This window comes from Penicillium concentricum (genome assembly GCF_028827145.1).
Source record: "Penicillium concentricum strain IBT 3081 chromosome Unknown utg000001l_segment0_segment0, whole genome shotgun sequence".
Taxonomy (NCBI): Eukaryota; Fungi; Ascomycota; class Eurotiomycetes; order Eurotiales; family Aspergillaceae; genus Penicillium; species Penicillium concentricum.
In genome coordinates this window covers 3,391,470-3,408,589 of record NW_026622754.1, presented here as the reverse complement: position 1 = coordinate 3,408,589, position 17,120 = coordinate 3,391,470, and the positions used below count along the sequence as shown (strand labels likewise).

At 49.2% G+C, this 17,120-nt stretch overlaps 7 protein-coding genes across 7 annotated transcripts; 3 read left to right on the top strand and 4 right to left on the bottom strand.

Moving 5' to 3' along the window:
- Positions 1-49: 49 nt before the first annotated feature.
- Positions 50-4,696, top strand: N7517_001277 (uncharacterized protein; the record flags this gene model as incomplete). The annotated part of the gene is made up of 3 exons (XM_056719007.1): positions 50-4,228; positions 4,284-4,472; positions 4,532-4,696. 3 exons carry the CDS (start codon positions 50-52, stop codon positions 4,694-4,696), a joined length of 4,533 nt encoding a protein of 1,510 aa, XP_056583142.1.
- Positions 4,697-5,289: 593 nt separating this feature from the next.
- On the bottom strand, positions 5,290-6,594 carry N7517_001276 (putative salicylate synthetase; the record flags this gene model as incomplete). The annotated part of the gene is made up of 1 exon (XM_056719006.1): positions 5,290-6,594. One exon carries the CDS (start codon positions 6,592-6,594, stop codon positions 5,290-5,292), a length of 1,305 nt encoding a protein of 434 aa, XP_056583141.1.
- A 367-nt stretch (positions 6,595-6,961) lies between these two features.
- N7517_001275 (uncharacterized protein) lies at positions 6,962-7,169 on the top strand (the record flags this gene model as incomplete). Its single annotated transcript, XM_056719005.1, has 2 exons — positions 6,962-7,011; positions 7,058-7,169. The coding sequence occupies 2 exons, from the start codon at positions 6,962-6,964 to the stop codon at positions 7,167-7,169; spliced, it is 162 nt and encodes a 53-aa protein (XP_056583140.1).
- Positions 7,170-8,304: 1,135 nt separating this feature from the next.
- On the bottom strand, positions 8,305-11,993 carry N7517_001274 (Cation/H+ exchanger; the record flags this gene model as incomplete). Its single annotated transcript, XM_056719004.1, has 7 exons — positions 8,305-8,694; positions 8,765-9,173; positions 9,224-9,306; positions 9,368-9,862; positions 10,819-11,083; positions 11,149-11,716; positions 11,792-11,993. 7 exons carry the CDS (start codon positions 11,991-11,993, stop codon positions 8,305-8,307), a joined length of 2,412 nt encoding a protein of 803 aa, XP_056583139.1.
- Positions 11,994-12,733: 740 nt separating this feature from the next.
- N7517_001273 (nitronate monooxygenase) lies at positions 12,734-13,814 on the bottom strand (the record flags this gene model as incomplete). Its single annotated transcript, XM_056719003.1, has 4 exons — positions 12,734-13,000; positions 13,050-13,078; positions 13,125-13,652; positions 13,700-13,814. 4 exons carry the CDS (start codon positions 13,812-13,814, stop codon positions 12,734-12,736), a joined length of 939 nt encoding a protein of 312 aa, XP_056583138.1.
- Positions 13,815-14,257: 443 nt separating this feature from the next.
- Positions 14,258-15,982, bottom strand: N7517_001272 (FMN-dependent alpha-hydroxy acid dehydrogenase; the record flags this gene model as incomplete). The annotated part of the gene is made up of 5 exons (XM_056719002.1): positions 14,258-14,344; positions 14,396-14,469; positions 14,519-15,761; positions 15,836-15,894; positions 15,955-15,982. The coding sequence occupies 5 exons, from the start codon at positions 15,980-15,982 to the stop codon at positions 14,258-14,260; spliced, it is 1,491 nt and encodes a 496-aa protein (XP_056583137.1).
- Positions 15,983-16,569: 587 nt separating this feature from the next.
- N7517_001271 (uncharacterized protein) lies at positions 16,570-16,941 on the top strand (the record flags this gene model as incomplete). Its single annotated transcript, XM_056719001.1, has 1 exon — positions 16,570-16,941. The coding sequence occupies one exon, from the start codon at positions 16,570-16,572 to the stop codon at positions 16,939-16,941; it is 372 nt and encodes a 123-aa protein (XP_056583136.1).
- Between the last annotated feature and the right edge of the window lie 179 nt (positions 16,942-17,120).

The following is a 17,120-nucleotide window of genomic DNA, read 5'->3' as shown; positions in this document are numbered from 1 at the left end:
TTGGATCCTATCGGCGGAGGTCGCCTATAACCACGGCGTAACGGCAGAAATGTCCACCCCCACCGATCTCCAGGCTCTCTTAGCCAGTATCCGGCCTCGTCCTTCTCCTTCGAACACTCCTGGCCAGGATAACCCTCAGGCGCAGCGCCAATCGTATTACCAGCCCGGTCTGTTCCCGCCGCACCCTCAGCAGCAGCAACCTTACGATGGCCAGAGCTACCCTCATCCCCAGTCACATGGCTACGAACATCCCTCGGTATCCTCGACTATCCAAAGTCCTGCCTCAATGAATGCTCCCCCTCACCAGGGCTCTGATATCTTGAGCCCTAACATGCCTTCTCCTCGGGGCGAATGGCCCCAGCAGCCGCAGCCGCAACCGCAGCACACCAACCCAGGCTCTGTGGACCTTTTGAATCTTCTCAGATTCAGCCAGCGTCCCGGTGCTTCCCCTCAGCCGCAAGCCCCCGCTGCAGCTCCCGAGCACTTGCAGTCTCCGCCGGCCCAGGGAGCTCCTGCGTCGCACGGACGAAATATTTCCGCGTCTGACTTGGTTGCTACTCTGTTCGGTCAACAGGCCCCTGCTGCCCCTGCGACCGCGCCCGCTGGTCATCCCCCAGCATTCCACTCTGGTCAGCCCGAGGGCCCCAATGAGAACACACAGGATATGTTACTTCGCCTGCTCAACCGTTCTCAGCCAGGTCCTGCTGTCGCTGAATCACCGGCGCTGGCTTCAACTCAACAGGCACCATATATGCAGGCTGTCGTTGATGAAAATCAGAACCAGATAGCCAAGAATGTCTTCATGGAAGTTGTGGATGAGAGTCCTAAGGTGCCTGCGAACCCGGAAACGGTCGTATCGCCCAACTCAAAGGATTCAATGTTCACCTATGTCAATCCGTTTGACCAATTGGCCGCTATCTCTCCTGTTAACAAGTCTCCCCAGCCTACCTCTGGCTTCCAAAGTCCAGCTGTCGAAGTTACTCAGAAGCAAAAGATCAATGTTTCTGCTAAGCTGGAGCCTTCCCAGAGACCCGAGCTTGCGGCCACCAGGGAGAGGACCCAGTCTCCAATCTTGAATGAAGGTCAGAAAGACGCTGTGCATGAAGTCGTCGGTCGTCTCGTAGATGAAATTGGCCGCTCTCTCAGTGGCGACGAACCTCAGGCTGCAACCGAAGCCAAGGCTGCTGTTTCTAGTGTCCGGGAGGAATCCTCTGAAGCAGTTCTTTCCTCGATCGCTAGTCATTTGCGCGAGACTGCTGCTGAAGCTATAGAAGCGGCAAGCTTGGCTAACGTTGATGAGCTCGTGAAGGAGGTCGAACCTTCAGCGATTCCAGTTGCCCCGAAGGCGACTGACAACACTGAGGCTCTGGCTGACAGCTGGGAGAGTGCGGAAGACAGCGCCGAAAAGGAAGAAGAACGAGTTGTCTCTGTTCACAACTTCCCAATGAGGCCCTTCATCTCCATTGCTGTGAAAGCTACGTCTGGAAAACTTACAACCTTCCGTGATGATGATGTCATGGATATTGCTCGTCTGAAGAAGGAGTTCGATCAGCTTGACCGCTCGTTGACTGCGGCTACATCCGAATACATCGTGTACGCGCTCGCCAAAACCGGTGGAATCAGAATCATTCGACAGGATGACGGTAGTGACCGACAGGTGTTCCGCTCCACCCGTGATCGAGTGTTCAATGTTGCCCTGTGCACAGCTCCTTCTGCGGCTGGTGACTCTGAAGTCCAGGCCATCCTCGGCATCGGAGTCAGCGGCTCTGTATACTGGGCTTTGATCTCGCGTTCTGGAAAGGATTTCTTTGATATGGATGCCTTGGAAAGCGAAAGCTTGATCTTCCCACCTTTCCCGGCCTCAGACGAGAACACCTCCGGTGGCCAGCTGAAAACGCGGGCCAAGCGGAGCACTCGTCACACCAACTTGTTTGCCATTGGCCGGGGCAAGAATATCTATATTGTTTCGCCAAAGGCAGCAATGAACCCTGCCTACGGCGTTTCTGGTACTCAGCGTACAGTCAACACCGAGAAATTCTTCAAAGAGCGTGCATTGAAGATCTCTACTGGTAAAGCCGGCAAAGACTTCGCTTTCAGTGATGATGATTCCGTCATCGCCTCCTTGGACAAGACTGGCCGATTGCGCTTCTGGGATATAAATGATATGCTGAACGATGCGAGCTTTGTGGAAGGCCCTGCTCCTGCCGAGATCCGGGTTCCCTTGACTACCTTTGTCACTGGCTCCCCAACTGAAAAGTCTTGGCCCACTTCAGTCCTCTTCCTCGATAAGCTTCGCGCTTATTCCCGATCTATGGCACTCCGTTATGTTTTGGTTGGACTCAAGCAAAACCACACCTTGCAGCTTTGGGATATTGGGCTGGGCAAGGCCGTGCAGGAGTTGAAGTTCCCGCACGAGAACGAGTCTGATGCTATCTGCAGCGTGGCTTATCACCCATCATCAGGTGTCATTGTCGTTGGACATCCCACGCGTAACTCTATCTACTTTGCTCATCTTTCAGCTCCTCGGTACAATTTGCCCCAGATGTCACAGGCAGCCTACATCCGAGACCTCAACGATAAGGACAACACCCTACCCAAGCCCGAGTCTACTGCTTGCTTGAGTGGAATTCGGGAGATCTCTCTCGGTTCCAAGGGTCAGCTGAGAAGCCTGGAGCTTCTCCCTATCACCAAGTCCGCTACTGACAAGCGCGGCACTGAGGAAAATCCCCTGTTCGAGCTTTATGTTATGCACTCGCGCGGTGTGACCTGCTTGAACATCAAGAAGGAGGATTTGGGCTGGACTGCGGATAACAAGGTTATTCGCCCTGTTGATGCAATGGAGCACGGCTTGATTGAAATCAGCGATCTCCAAACTTTCCCCACATACGCCACCGATGATCCATCTGTCAACGGCGATACAGCCTCCATCCAGTCTCGCGTTGGTCCCAAGGAATCGGCGAAAAAGCCAGAGATTGGAGAGTTGGCCTCTGGAGTTGCTCCTTCGCGTAACGCTTCGCCTACCAAGTTAGCCAAGAAGAAGGAAGAGTCCAGTGAGCCATCAGCGGCACCTGTGGTTGCTGAGAAGTCTGAAAAGAAAAAGAAGAAGAAGGCTGCTGCTGCTGCCGCCGCCGAAGCTGTGAAGGCAAAGGAGCCAACTGTCACTGCCGGTGTCGAGTCTCTGCCAGTCCCCTCCGCCGCTGCCAAGGAATTCGAGACTCTTGCCTCTTCTACTGCGGCGATGGGTGCGACTCAGGCTGCCGAGCACGCGGTGCCTGCTTTCGGTTTCTCGAGTGAAGCTTTTAATAAACACATCCAGACCCTGCAAGGCAGTGTTTCAAGCGAGTTCAACAAGAGTCTTGGCCATGAGTTTGAGAACCTCCATCGTCGCTTCGACGATGAACGTCGCAGCTGGGATGCTGCCTCGTCGGCCAAGCAAGACCAAGTGTTGCGCCTGGTCTCTAGCACACTCTCTGACAACGTCGAGAAGAACTTGGCGCGCATTGTTTCAGCCAGTATCCAGACTGATGTCATTCCTGTCATCGCCGATGCCACTTCTGCAGCAGTCAACAAGCAACTGAACGGCGCTGTCTCTCAACAGCTTGGAGGCGCGTTCAATGAGGAGTTGCGACAGGTTCTTCCCAAGGCTGTTATCAATGCTATGCAGCAGCCGCCTGTGGTGAAGGCTGTCTCCGATTCGGTCGCACAGAAGCTTGCACCTCGCATTGAGGCCGAAGTTACCCGGGTCATGCAGTCTTCGATTGCCCCCATGATTGAGAGCTTGGCACGTACCACGAAGAAGGTGGAGTCGGATATGGAACGCCACTTCCAGGCGCAGATCAACCAATACGAGGCCCAGCGCCAGAGTGATACTGCAAAGATCGAGGAGATTTCAGCAGTCCTGCGTGGCCTGTCCAAGACGGTTTCTTTGCTGGCCGCGCACCAGGGCCACCAAATTCAGCAGAGCCAAAGCCCGCAGCACGGGAACTCCCACCGCGAGGTCTTGAACGTCAACAAGCGCTCCTCGGGTAGACAGCCAAGTGAGAACCACGTGCGCATGCCGCAGCCGTTGGCTCAGCCTGTGCTGCAGCCTCAGGTTATCCCGGTCCAGGCCCTGGCCCCAGCCCCGGTTCCTGTCGCTTCCCCTGTCGCAAGATCCCCCGAGGAAATCGAAATGGGGGATGTTGTGCAGCTTATCAATACTGGTCACTTCGAGCAGGGCACTATCAAGGTTGGTTTCAATTACTTCCATATATTCGACGTTCCTACTAACATTAGTTTTCTAGTGGCTCCAATCTAACCAGCAAGCTGACCTGTTTGACAACTTCTTCGTCCACATATCCCCCACCTACTTGTCCCGACTTTCTGCAATCGTCATGCTCTCCGTGGCCGTTGCTGTTACCACTACCATGCAGACCAACATTGGCCAGCGCCTCCACTGGCTCGAGGTGGTCCTCCAAAATGTGAACCCCAGGGTATGTTATTATTGTATCTCGACTCTTTGTAATTTATCCACTAACTCTCTTCCTTTTAGGACACCGACCTCCGCGAAGTCGCACCTCGCATTCTGGACATCATGAGCCAGCGCCTCAATACCCTGTACATGTCAGTCGTTGAGCGCAATCCGCACGACCCAATCCTGCGACTTATTTCACCCCTCGCTCGCCGTGCCCGCGAACTGCACGCTAGCTTGTCTTGAATTGCGTTTTATTTCTCGACTTTTTTTTTGCAAGTTCATGAATTCGGAATCACGATGAGTTCACGATCTCGATACAGACCCATCAACGGCGTTATCATTTTGCTTTTCAGTATGACGTGTAACGATATCGAAGGAATGACAAAAACCAAAAAAAAAAACACTTGAATTCGATCAGAGAATAGGGTCTCTGGTTACCGGGGATGGGTGGAACGGTTTATCTTGGTTATCAGGTCAAAAACACCTTGACGAGGTTATGAAGTTTCCTTTAGTTAGGGCATAGAAAACGGATGTCCGGGCACATTTGATACCAATGCACACTGTATTTGCTATTCTGCTGAGATCTTCTGTGGTTGGGGCATGGCGTGGGTCTAAGGCTTGTAAAGCTTTGCGTCTCTCTTGTATCTATTTCCTGTACTCTCGGGTTTCCATATGGCATGGTGTTATTATGAGACTCTATGGGATCACTCAAATTAAGTGGCTATCGATGCTTTCAACTCCCAATTCTCGATATCACTTGATATGAGTCCTAAATTCCACGGAACCATTCATTATGTACTTAGAGACAAAACTGGATCAGTTGCTGTGAATGAGATTCAATCTGAACCATCCGGAGTGACAAATGGTGCAATGCTTGCCAACTTCTCATGAGTCTCCATCAGTTCGCGCTGTGGGTTGGACTGAGAGATGACACCAGCTCCAGCTTGGATCCAAGTACGATTTTGATCCTGAAAGACAGTACGCAAGACAAGTGCAGCTTCAAATGATTCTAAATCTTCGATCATGATGACAGCGCCAGAATACAGCTCTCTCGGTTGATCCTCCAGGCGCTGAATAGCTTCGAGGGCCGCGTGCTTTGGGATACCAGATGCGGTGATTGATGGAAATACGACATCAAATGCATCCCACATATCTTTCTCGGGTGATAGAATCCCAGTAACACGGGACCCTAAATGCTGTACAGACCCACGCGCCCGAATTGACATCAGATCTTCAACTTTGACTGTACCCTGTGGGCAAAGCTGTTGGAGCTCGGTGATGGTCTCTTTTACTGATATCACATGCTCCACGATCTCTTTCGGGTCGTTTAGGAGTTCTTCTCGTAGCTTCTCGACTTGTTCTTTGCTTCCTAGGCCTGATCGGGTGCCAGCCAGTGGCTCTGTCGTTACCCTTCTATTATTCACTGATACCACCAGCTCGGGGCTCAACCCTGTAGCCTGGTAGCCTGCGTGATTCAAGGAGAAACTTCGTGCAGGATTATTGGAACGCCGGCCTCGGAGAAGTGTAGCTAACATATTGACCTTGTATGGGATTTCCACTGTGCGGGATGGAATCACTTTGGTATAATAGCCTGCAGATATATCAGAGAGAGCATTCTCGACCCTCGCGATGTAATTCCCTTCATCTTCAGTGTGGATGCATTGGACATTTTGAAAGGTAGAGACACCAGTGTTGTTCTGGATCGAGTCATAGAGAGCTTTCACTTCTTCGTCGACTCCTTTTAGGGTGATCATATGCCGGTGAAGAACAATTTCGAGTCGTGGAACAAGCAAGGCTAAAAGAGGCCAGTTGCCAGATGCGTATTTTTGTCCAAGAATATGTGCAGCGTAGTTGAATCCAGCTTGGCCAAATATCCTGAACCCACTTTTCAGGTTGAGAGTACTGAATTCTCTCGCGATATGGGCAATTGAGGCTCCATCAATGGAGCGCGTTGCTTGACCAGATGCACTTTTGACCGTCGCAGTCTGTCCTTTGGAGTCAATCACCAACGATGACCGACTTCCAATGCCAATATACCAATGTTCCCCGCGCTCATATGCATAATAGTCATCGTTTTGGTGTTTTGATAGCACTTCGACGACAGTTTCCAAGACATCGGCTTGGTTGGTGAAGGTGACCATTTGAGAAGACATTTCAGGTTAAAATAGGATTCAGGTTTAAATATATAAAATATAACAATATATACACTAGGGATCCCAAGGCATTCCAAGGTTTTTCTCACCAGTTAACTAACTAGTTAGTAATTACTAGTAAGCAGTTACTAGTAATCACGAGTAAATACCTGATAATAATGTGGCTTACTAGTAATCACGAGTAAATACCTAATAGTAATAGCTTACTAGTAATACTAGTAATTACAACCTGGTGACCTACCCTCACCCGTAGCCTGAAATGTCACTTCGTGTAACATTGCTTTCCTCATATAGAAGGCATTTCATCAAGCCATAAATCCAACTTCTAGCCCTCAACTTTCTGCTCATCTACAACATGACTGAAGATGGATATATTCTAGGTCGAACTATTGAAGACTCGGTTAGGTGAGCTTGAACCGAAAATCAAAACCGAAATGCTAATGAGGAGCAGGTTAGACGCACAGCATCTGCTTTGGAAGCTCCATACTGGCTTCACGTTACTTCCTAATATTCCCATAATGGAGAACATGAGGATTGCGGATCTTGGGACTGGAACAGCGTAAGCGTTTTTATACCTATATATCTTTGAAATCGGTACCAACTTCTCTCGTTTCATAGCATCTGGATATTTGACCTTGCAACACAGCTTCCGACAGTTCACCTAGACGGGTTTGATATTTCCGACAGTCAGTTTCCATCAAAGGAGCTATGGCCTCGGAATGTTACGTTGGGGCTTCTAGACTCTTTGGTTGATCCGCCTGTGTCTTTATATGGTCAATATGACGTGGTGCATCTAAGAATGTGGGCTAGCAATTTACGAGGAAATGATATATCATCATTGTCCCGTCACATCAAACATCTATTAAGTAAGACCACTTTTTACAAACACCCCATGGTCTTAGGCTGACAATTCTGAAGAACCTGGGGGTTATCTACAATGGGAAGATGCTGACTTGGTACACCAGCATATCAAGGGTGCGAAAGCAGAAGAGTTTGAACGGAACATCAATGAACTATTCAAAAAAGCCAATCTTGACTATAGGTGTGTTGCTTTGTTATTCCCAAGACGGAGTTATTAATTAATCTATATAGTTGGGTTTCGAACTTACCAAGCCACTTGCAACCAAATTTTGATATTATCCAATCGGAAATAGGTTGTTTTAGACCTGAGTTGGTACAACTATGCACAAACACGTATTTGATAGCTCTCCGTGAAATCCTTCAGGGGATCAAGAGATCACTTGCCCATGATATGCTGTTTTCTAGTACCGAGCAAGAGGTAGCCCTCTATCTACTATCACAAAACACAAAGAGCTGTATTTACAACTGGTCGCCGGTGGTAATATTGGCACAGAAGAAGTGAAGGAATTCAAGATATCAATATGATTCGAGGGAGTTGGGTAGATATTTGACTGGGATTAATGACTATGTACACATTTTGAATAAATCAATATAAACAAAGCCGAGTCCAGCACATATTGAGACGGCTAAATATGCAGACCCATAGGAAAAACCCCGATGATGCTGTTGAAATAAACCATGGAAATAAGATGCTTATGCATGCTGTCTAAAATTGGCAATCAAAGCAAGGGATATGATGACCCACACAGTATCTGCTCCGCTAATCAAGCAATTGGATTCCAATCAAAGCAAAGCATAGCCCGCCTGGATCAATCAAATCCCCAGGTGCAACTAAGGCTAGGGCTTGTTATCCCCGCCTCTAGTCTGATCGATGCCCACGTTAATGGGTCTCTCTGGTTCACTGGGCTGGACCAGGTGAACAGGTCTCTCCGGCTCATCAGGCTGACCCACGCCAGGCTGGTGGGACGGCGAACGAGGACGGATCACCGAACCACCAATGCCAAAGAATGGCGGGCGAAGGTTTGCACCCCGGAACCCACGCTTGCGGCTGCGGTAACTCGCATCCTCCCCCGTTGTGAGAGGCGTGGCCGTGCTATGTGTGTGGCTGGTGTTGGAGATGGGGACCGGTTCGGGCCCCTCGTATGCGCTGGTGCTGATGACGCTGGAGATGGTTGCAGGGAGGTTATAGCCAGCCTTTCCAATGGGGACTGAGAGGCCATGCACAACCTGGGTTTGGTCAGAAGATGAATAAAAATGAGAGGATGTGAGGATTTGGTTATTTGGGGAGAGAACTCACAATACTGCAAACTACTAGGAACCATACCACGACCTGGATGGTCTCCATGATTTGCTTTACGTCTTCTGGGACTTCGCCATCCACTTGTATCTTACGCAGGAATTCAAGGCTGACTGATAGGTAGAAGATGGCGCCCACTCCGATGGGACCGAAGAAGCCGACGAATGCAGCCTGGGAGACAAGCTCGATTTGAGGGATCCATTTGTGCATGGCGAAGACGATCGGGAGGCGGCGGACTAGGAGGACCAATATTCCCAGGAAGATGAGCCGATGGATTGGAATCACGCTGTTGTTCAGGAAGGATGACCATGGGCAGACCGCTCCGAACCACATGAAGACAGATAGGTTGAGAAGCATATCGATGGTCGGTTGGAGGGAATCGTCCATGGTTTCAAGGCGGAACCAGTCACTGTTTCTGTTAGCATTCGTGTTATCATAGCCCGCGTCGGAATGACCTACTCTTGTGTGAATACGTTTCCAGCAATGAAACAGGCAAGAAGATCATCTGTCCCAATCAAACCACAGGTGCCCACGATAAACAGCTATTTGAAAAATCAGCAAAGCACCTTTTTTTTAAAAAAAAAAGCTTTGAGGTACACTCACTGCAAGAGCAATGGCAAACACCAAAAAGCTCTCCCGGTCAACATAGCGCTTCTCCTCTGCCCAGTGCAACAACTTCCTCGCAATCCAACCGACCAGAGTCCCATAGACCACACTCAAAAGAATGGTATATACCCAGGTCTCATAGAACCACAACGCCATCGCCTTCCCCGCGCCACCGCTATAGCTCTGGCTTCCAATCCCAGTATACTGGACGAGATAGATCGCAAAGAAAAGGAACGGGTAGCCAAGGCCATCATTGGCCCCAGATTCAGCGATAATAATCCTCTGCAACTCACGGGGAACATGCTTGTCGGCAAATTTGCCCTTGACAATGGAATTGGACAGAACGGGATCGGTTGGGGTCACACATGCGCCGATGATCAGGGCATGGAGGAACTTGAAGTTCGGAACCATGGCCCAGATCACTAGGCTACTGCACATCCACATGGCAGCCATGCCTGGTCCAAGGAGTAGCCCTAGGCTTCGCCATTCGATCTGCAGGTACCGCTTTGGGAGTTGGACTCCGGCTAGGACTAGTTGTACGCCTAGCACTAGGCGGGTAAAATGCAAAGTGATTGCCTCGAGGTTTTGTTCGGAGTGTAGTGCATAGTCTTCTGGTCTGATGAAATTGGCTGCATGGGGAGAGAATAACACTCCGGCTAGCAGGGAGATTACTATTTCCTGTTAGCAAGGGTGGTGATACAACCAAGGGCATTGCACTTGCATGCTTCGGATAGGTAGAACTTCTCCTTGCAAAGGTACGATACTAGCCCAAAGAGGGAAATAAACCCTCCAAGCGTCGCACAGACGATGTTGAAGTTGATCAAGGCGAGTGTCGGCATTTTGGTCTTCTCGATGCTCTTCAAATGTTCTGAGTTGTACTTAAGGGCGATGAAGGCCCAAATATATCAACCAAAGTAGGTCGAATTCAAAAGCAGTCAGATCGGTGAGATCTAAAGTCTTAGATAAATGTTTGTCAAGGTTGAAGTACAAGCAAGTGTTATTGAATCATAGTTTGAATTTCTTGTGTAATTGTAGGCAAGATCATCTGGGTGTATAGGAAAGCAAAGAGCATTTGTAGAAGCCTATAGAGAGGTGAAGATGTGAAGATAAGAGAGGAAGAGGACCTCGGGGAGATCTCTCGAGGTTGTGGGAAATATCCTAGTGGTCTTGGCATCTGACACTTTACGATGTACTCCATACTCCGTACAGAAACTACATGTACTTATTTACTAGACATTACTATTTATTCCATTAGATGCAAAATGTTCTCTTTATTTTTGAAAATGTTTAAAAATCTTCAAACACTTCATCAGGCACCTCTTGGGCCACATGTAGCGCCTCTGCCTTAGCAGATACCCCCTTTGGGCTCCATTGACGGCTAATTTATCGGCCTCTTCATTGCCAGGGTCTTTATTGTGACCTTTAACCCATTCAAACAAGGTCTTCACCTTGAGGTCATTGCGTTCTTCGATTTTGATCAGAATCGACTCAACCAGATCCTTGTTCTCAACCGGCTTCTTGTCCCGAGTCATCCAATTGTTGCGACGCCAGTTGATAAACCATACAGTAACGCAGTCAATCGAATATCGGCTGTCGGTGATTATGGTTACATCTCGATGCCGAGGGGCAATATCAATCGCCCGAAGGATCGCGGTCAATTCAGCGCGCTGGTTCGTTTGACGACTGCCTTTTAGTGGCTCCGATACGTTTCTGCTGGGATAAGTGACGGAAGTTAGAAGGCGTGGTTAGACAGTAGCCCAACGGGCGAATGTACGAACCTTGAATCCCCAGGCCCGAAGAACACCCCTACACCGGCCGATGCTAATGGGGTGCCATTTCTTAATGAACTCCCATCTGTGTATATCCGGAGCATCCCTGGGATACCTGTTGATTGTGTTTTTGTCGCTGCCATCTGGGGGGCAGTCTTGTACACCACCTTGCCAGTGGCTGGGTCTAGGAGGACGTTGGGGTCAAACCCATCCTCGGCTCCTGTCGGCAATGGTCCGTCACCTGGTGCAAACTCGACCCCTTCTGCATCTTTCGGTTTTTCGGTCGTTATCCCATGAGGCCCCGAAGGCCCAGTTGCCGCGCCGAACCCGACTGGGGGTTGGGTCTGTCCTTCCCGTACAAACTCCTCTGCCTCTTCGCGAGTGGAGAACTTGCGATATCGAGGTCGCGGGAACCCACGAATCTGCTCCTGTGCCGTTGTCCAGTCTGTGTATACTCCAGTAACCCGGCCCCTTTGGATTCCATAGAATCGTGCGTTCTCCGAGCTCTGCGACGCGGCAGGGAGCTTAATACCGTTCAAAAACGCGTTGGCCTCTTCTTGTGAGGGAAACGATTGGACTAAAAAGCTTATGAGTCAGTCTCTGGTTAAATTGGCGCGCCTATTGGAAGAACCACTGCGAGAGGTGCACTCACAAATCGCTCCTTTAAATCCCGTTATTTGCGCCAGACATTCATCCCACCCATAGTAGATACCAGGTTTGTGACCCGCCTTTACAGCATAATATTTGGCCGCGGCATTTCTCTTGCGCTTTGTGCCTGCGGCCGGCGAGGGAGAGGGTTTCGAGCCTGGCGAAGCTTTGGGGACGGGGCTCGGCGAAGGTGTAGTCTTATTCATCGCGGTTGGTTGATCGTTAGGGGTCAATTCGAGGGTTGTGAGGGTGGTAATAGTATGGAATGGGCTCTTCCGGATCTCAGTTAGAAATTCACGATTTGTATTCGTGGCTGGGCGGACAGGAATCAATCGAATCAATCGCGGGCAGCTCAGAAGGGAACACCAAGGTCCCAACTTCAAGGCTGACCAAACACGGCCGTGAATCTTGCTTTTCCTAACGTGTTTATAATTGTGGGAGAGAAAAACGAGAAGTAAAGAAGGTCGAAGGTCGAGGAATTGAGAATTGAGAGAGAAATAAAGAGGGGTGGAAGGGGGGGGGGGATATTCCATTCGGCCTGTTGCCAGCGCTTGAGATTGATCTAACAATTTCTAAATTTGAGGGAAAAGGACATTATGTCTAATTTACTAATTATTCGGATTGACCTTTTTTTTCTATGTATGTTTGTGCTGGTTCTAAATATCATATATATTTATATATTTATATATATATATATTGCATCGTGAGACCAATATCTTGTTTAATACCATAAAAGAAACATCTTGAAGAAATAGAACAAGATACCAGGCATATAAAGCTAAAGCCCAGCCTTCAATCGCTCCAACACCACCTTCACCTCCTGCCGAGTAGATCTTATGACATGATTAACAGAGACTACCGCATTGATACTTCCAACACTCGCGCCCCTATTGTAACCATTAATACAGAAAGTCCAAGAGATATATAAAATATAGATACGGGATACTCACGCCCATACAGTCCTCCGTTGATGTTCGCCAGCCTCTCTAGCCTCATTGTATCGTCGAATGATTTCCTCGTCACTGATCCCCTCCTGGGAATCCTCGTAATTAACACCGATAATAGCCCTGCCATCATACTGCCTCGGAAAGACATCGGTTGACTGGAATACGTCATGTCGGATGGACTTGATGGTTGAGAGTCCGCCGTCGCTCCTCGATACAATGGTCTGTTTAATCGTAGACGGCGCAGGGCATTCCGAGGTTGCAACAAACTGGACTCGATTAGCAAGGATCCCTGTATACGAGAAGAAGCAGCCTTACCCTTGTACCCATGACAATCCCATCGGCACCTATCTTTGTCAATCAGCTGCAACAACGAAGTACGGAAGAACCCACCTAGGCCAAGAGCTGCAACACAGCCCCTGCCATCCACAATGCCACCGGCTGCTAAGATAGCAGTAGTTGTATTCTGAGCCTTCGATAGAAGATCTCGCACCTCAGGCAATAGTGATATCAAACTAGCACCCTGGGCCCACTGATGTCCCCCTGCATCGGTTCCTTGAACCACCAGGACATCCACTCCCTGCTGAAGTGCTTCTTCTGCAGCTTTGACAGTTCCTACCTGGACAAATATCTTGATATCCCAGTCAATCCCCTGGGTCTTCCGAATGGCTTGTATGATTGGAAGATGGTCAGCGTCAGCTCGAGGAAAGGACAACCAGACTGCTGCTACTCGGTGCTTCTGGAGCACGGGAATAGCATTGTCAATGAGCCCGTCTGGCTGGAAAGTAATGAAACCGACACCAAGCGGTAATGGTTGATCATCGGTCAAACCAAAGGTAGAACGGGCATTCGCCAATTGAGTATCTAGGCTTTGAAGCTGGGTAGATTCCGATCGGAAATCAAAGCCTCCGCCAATGAATCCTATAGATGATCAGTCTAATGTCTGCAACCAGGTAGGTTTATCGTACCGAATCCTCCGGCCTTTGTGACAGCAGTTGCCAGGCTGACATCGGCAAATCCAAACATTGGGGCATTAGCGATGAATGGAGCGGTTGTAGGAAACCATTGCAGTATGTTTGCCATTGTAATATCTCTTATGAAAGGGAAACAGTCTGTAAGATGCGGGGGAACATATAAGTACCTGTGGATATTACTAACGGTCCGGTTCTATAAATAATTTAATAATAGACGAGATTATATTTAATCTCATCAAACTGAATTGTTTTCCATAATGCTGTAAAAGGCATTGTTCTACATCAACTAGTTTCCTGGTCTAGCGGTTATGATTTTCCGTTAACAAATGCTTTCAGCAAATGTTCCGGAAAGGTTCTGGGTTCGATTCCCAGGGAAACTATTTTTTTGTTTTTCGAGTTTTCTTTTGGAGATGGGATGGGTGGGCCAATGGCCAACAGGATAAGTTTTTGGAAACATTACTGGAGAATGGGTAAAGGTGTAAGAATCCAGGTCAGATTATATTCGAGATAAACACATTCTACATTCAAAGTATATAACGTTGGGTGCTCCCCCTACAGTCTCGCACGGAATGCGCGCCGTAAGGCATCCAGACCAGTAGGACCATCGTAGATCTGCTGTTCAGTAACGCGAGTGTTGATCTAACAGAAGAGTTAGTAGGCCAAAAGAGGAAGTGATGAGAGGATACTCACATGTTGGAGCCCTAATTGATCAATTCGCTCCACTCCAAGCAGCCGCATACATGTCTTGATTTCATCGTTCAGAACTACCACAGAGTTAGAAATAGTAACAGATCAAATACCCAGTCAACTTACTCTGCAATGTTCGACGAACACCGTCGACTCCACCCGCCGCTAAGCCCCACAGAGCCGGGCGTCCAAGCCCAACTGCTTTCGCGCCTAGGCAGAGAGCCTTGACGACATCTGTGCCACGACGAATACCTCCATCCACATACACTTCGATTTTGTCAAAGACCTCGGGGCAGTATTTCCGAATCTCCAAGAGAGTGTGAACCGCCGGAGGAGCAGTGTCCGCGGCACGTCCCCCGTGATTAGAGAGAATGATACCTTTAACTTGAGGTGCGTGGAGTGAGGCAAGGTATGCGTCTTCGTGAGTCTGCAGACCCTTCAAGACAATAGGAAGATCTGTCTGAGTGGCAAGCCAAGCCAAAGTCGTCGTCCATGTCAGGGAAGGATCGGTGCCTGCGAACAATTGCTGGCCGACACCTCCAGATCCTTGGGTTGGGTTTGGGGTATCATCCGACGAGCGTTCGGCGGCTTTCACGCCGCTGGGCACGGCGGCGGTCCGTCCGGTCATACCAGTTCGCTCATCCTCCTCGCGTTTTCCTGGAACCGGGGCGTCGAGGGTAAGGACAATGAACTTGATCGCCTTGAGCTTATTGATGCGTGCAAGCATAGTCTCACTCTTTTTACGGTCAATCTGTACATAAAGCTGCCAGCCGAAGATTTGATCAGGAGCAGCGTCTTTGACAATCTGCTCTGGTGTCATGGAAGCGTTATTGGAGATGATTTGCATGGCTCCAAAGCTACGACATGCTTCTGCGATGCCGGCCTCACCAGATGGGTGACCTAGACGGGCCATCGCTGCGGGAGACACGTAAACAGGCGTCTGTAGTTTATAGTCAAGGACAGTTGTGTTTAGCTCACACTTTGTGCAATCCACAAAGACTCTAGGTCGCAAGAGAATAGACCGGTAAACCTCATTATTGAAGTTTTTGCTGATTTTGTCGTCCGATGCGGAGTAATAGTACGCCCAAGCCTTCTTGCTCACTTGCTTAGTAGCAACCTCCTCAATCTCGTCCAAGTTGAGGATATTCTCCATAGGCGGTGGACCCTCAATCTCTTCCTGAGGTACGGAGGATGCCTCCTCCTTTGGTAAGGTGCTGGCATCAATTGTTCCTAAGCATGCCTCGGGCTTAAGTCCCTCCTCTAACGTGCCTGGTGGGTGAATAGGATCATACTCCTCGGTGGCATCCTGGCCAGCAAGTTTCAAAATAATCTTTGCACCACCAGGGTGGCTGCCCAGGAAATCGGTGACCTAGATCGGAGTCAGATGTGGTCGGAGAAGGTATATGCAATACACAATGAGGATCTTATAGCATGAAACCGTACATCATAGACCTTGCCGTATAGGACTACCCAACAACTTTCAGGAGTGTTGTGCTTTGCGACTATTTCTTCAGTCAGTCGAAATATCCCGCGTGGGGGTCACCGGTGCGGAGAACACATACCTTCTGTCGCATCGAATACCTTGGCCATTCTCACGGCGCAAGAGTGAATTGGATGGTAGTGTATGGAGGGTCGATCTGGAGTATTCGAGACTGAGTAAACGGGAAAGGAAAGGCGAGAGAAGTGAATTGGAGATATAGCTTGGAGAAAGTGTGGGGAATGTCGGTAGCCGCTTTTTCCTCGTTGGGCGATTTGGATTGCCGACCGAGAAATTGGAATCGAGTCCACGTTATTGGTGGAAAATATGAATTGTAAATGTAAATGTAAATGATTTTGGAAGAGAACTAAAGAGAAAGTAGAGTATATGTATACTTAGATGTAGGTACTATATAATATCTAGAGATCATATATTAAGTCCACGTGAGAGTTAAGGTGTCATCCGCACCCCCTCTACGACTCTCTCTCTCTCTCACCTCTCCGGAACCCAACTTCCTTCAATGAAGTTCGGATATCATTTTGCTATTAATACACTCTTAACATCTTTCTATTCAAGTGTGGTGATTTCGCAATGTTTGAGGTGTGTAGAAGTTTCCAGTTTACCCCATATCCTTCATATCTCCTGTACCTATGTAGTCTGACTGTCTCAGCGTCGTGCAGGGGATCGTTATCGCCTTCGAATGCACCGAGCTCGCTCGGCAGTGCTGACCTCAGATGAAATGGTTGAGGTGCGCGCGGCCCAACGCACTTTTGAGGGGGCCTATGTCCGAACCGCTTTGTCTCAGTTCTCCTTCGCCCTCGTCGTACTTAAGATTTTCACCGCCGAGTTCTACAGTATTGGGGCCCTGTTCGCGATATACGGCACGGGTGTTCTCATCATCGGACTTTTCCGTCGCTCGCAGGGAAACAGACAGTTCTTCTCCGAAGTAGGGGAGGATGGAATCCATCGGCACAAATTCCGTACCAGTGGAAATGCGGTCTTGGTCTTGACAGCACTGAGTATTGCGGCATACGCATGCTTGATTGGCTTGACCTTGAACTTGAGCAACTGATAAGAAACATTTTGCGTTGCTCGCGATCCATTCATACCTGTATCCAATATTCCTGGAGGCTATCTGGGCATCTGTGATACCCCCCTGCGTTACCGCCAAGCGCCAAGGATTCCACACCTGACCATGGGATATGTACGGAGTACGGAGTACCATTTCGGGGCTTACGGCAGCGGAGATCG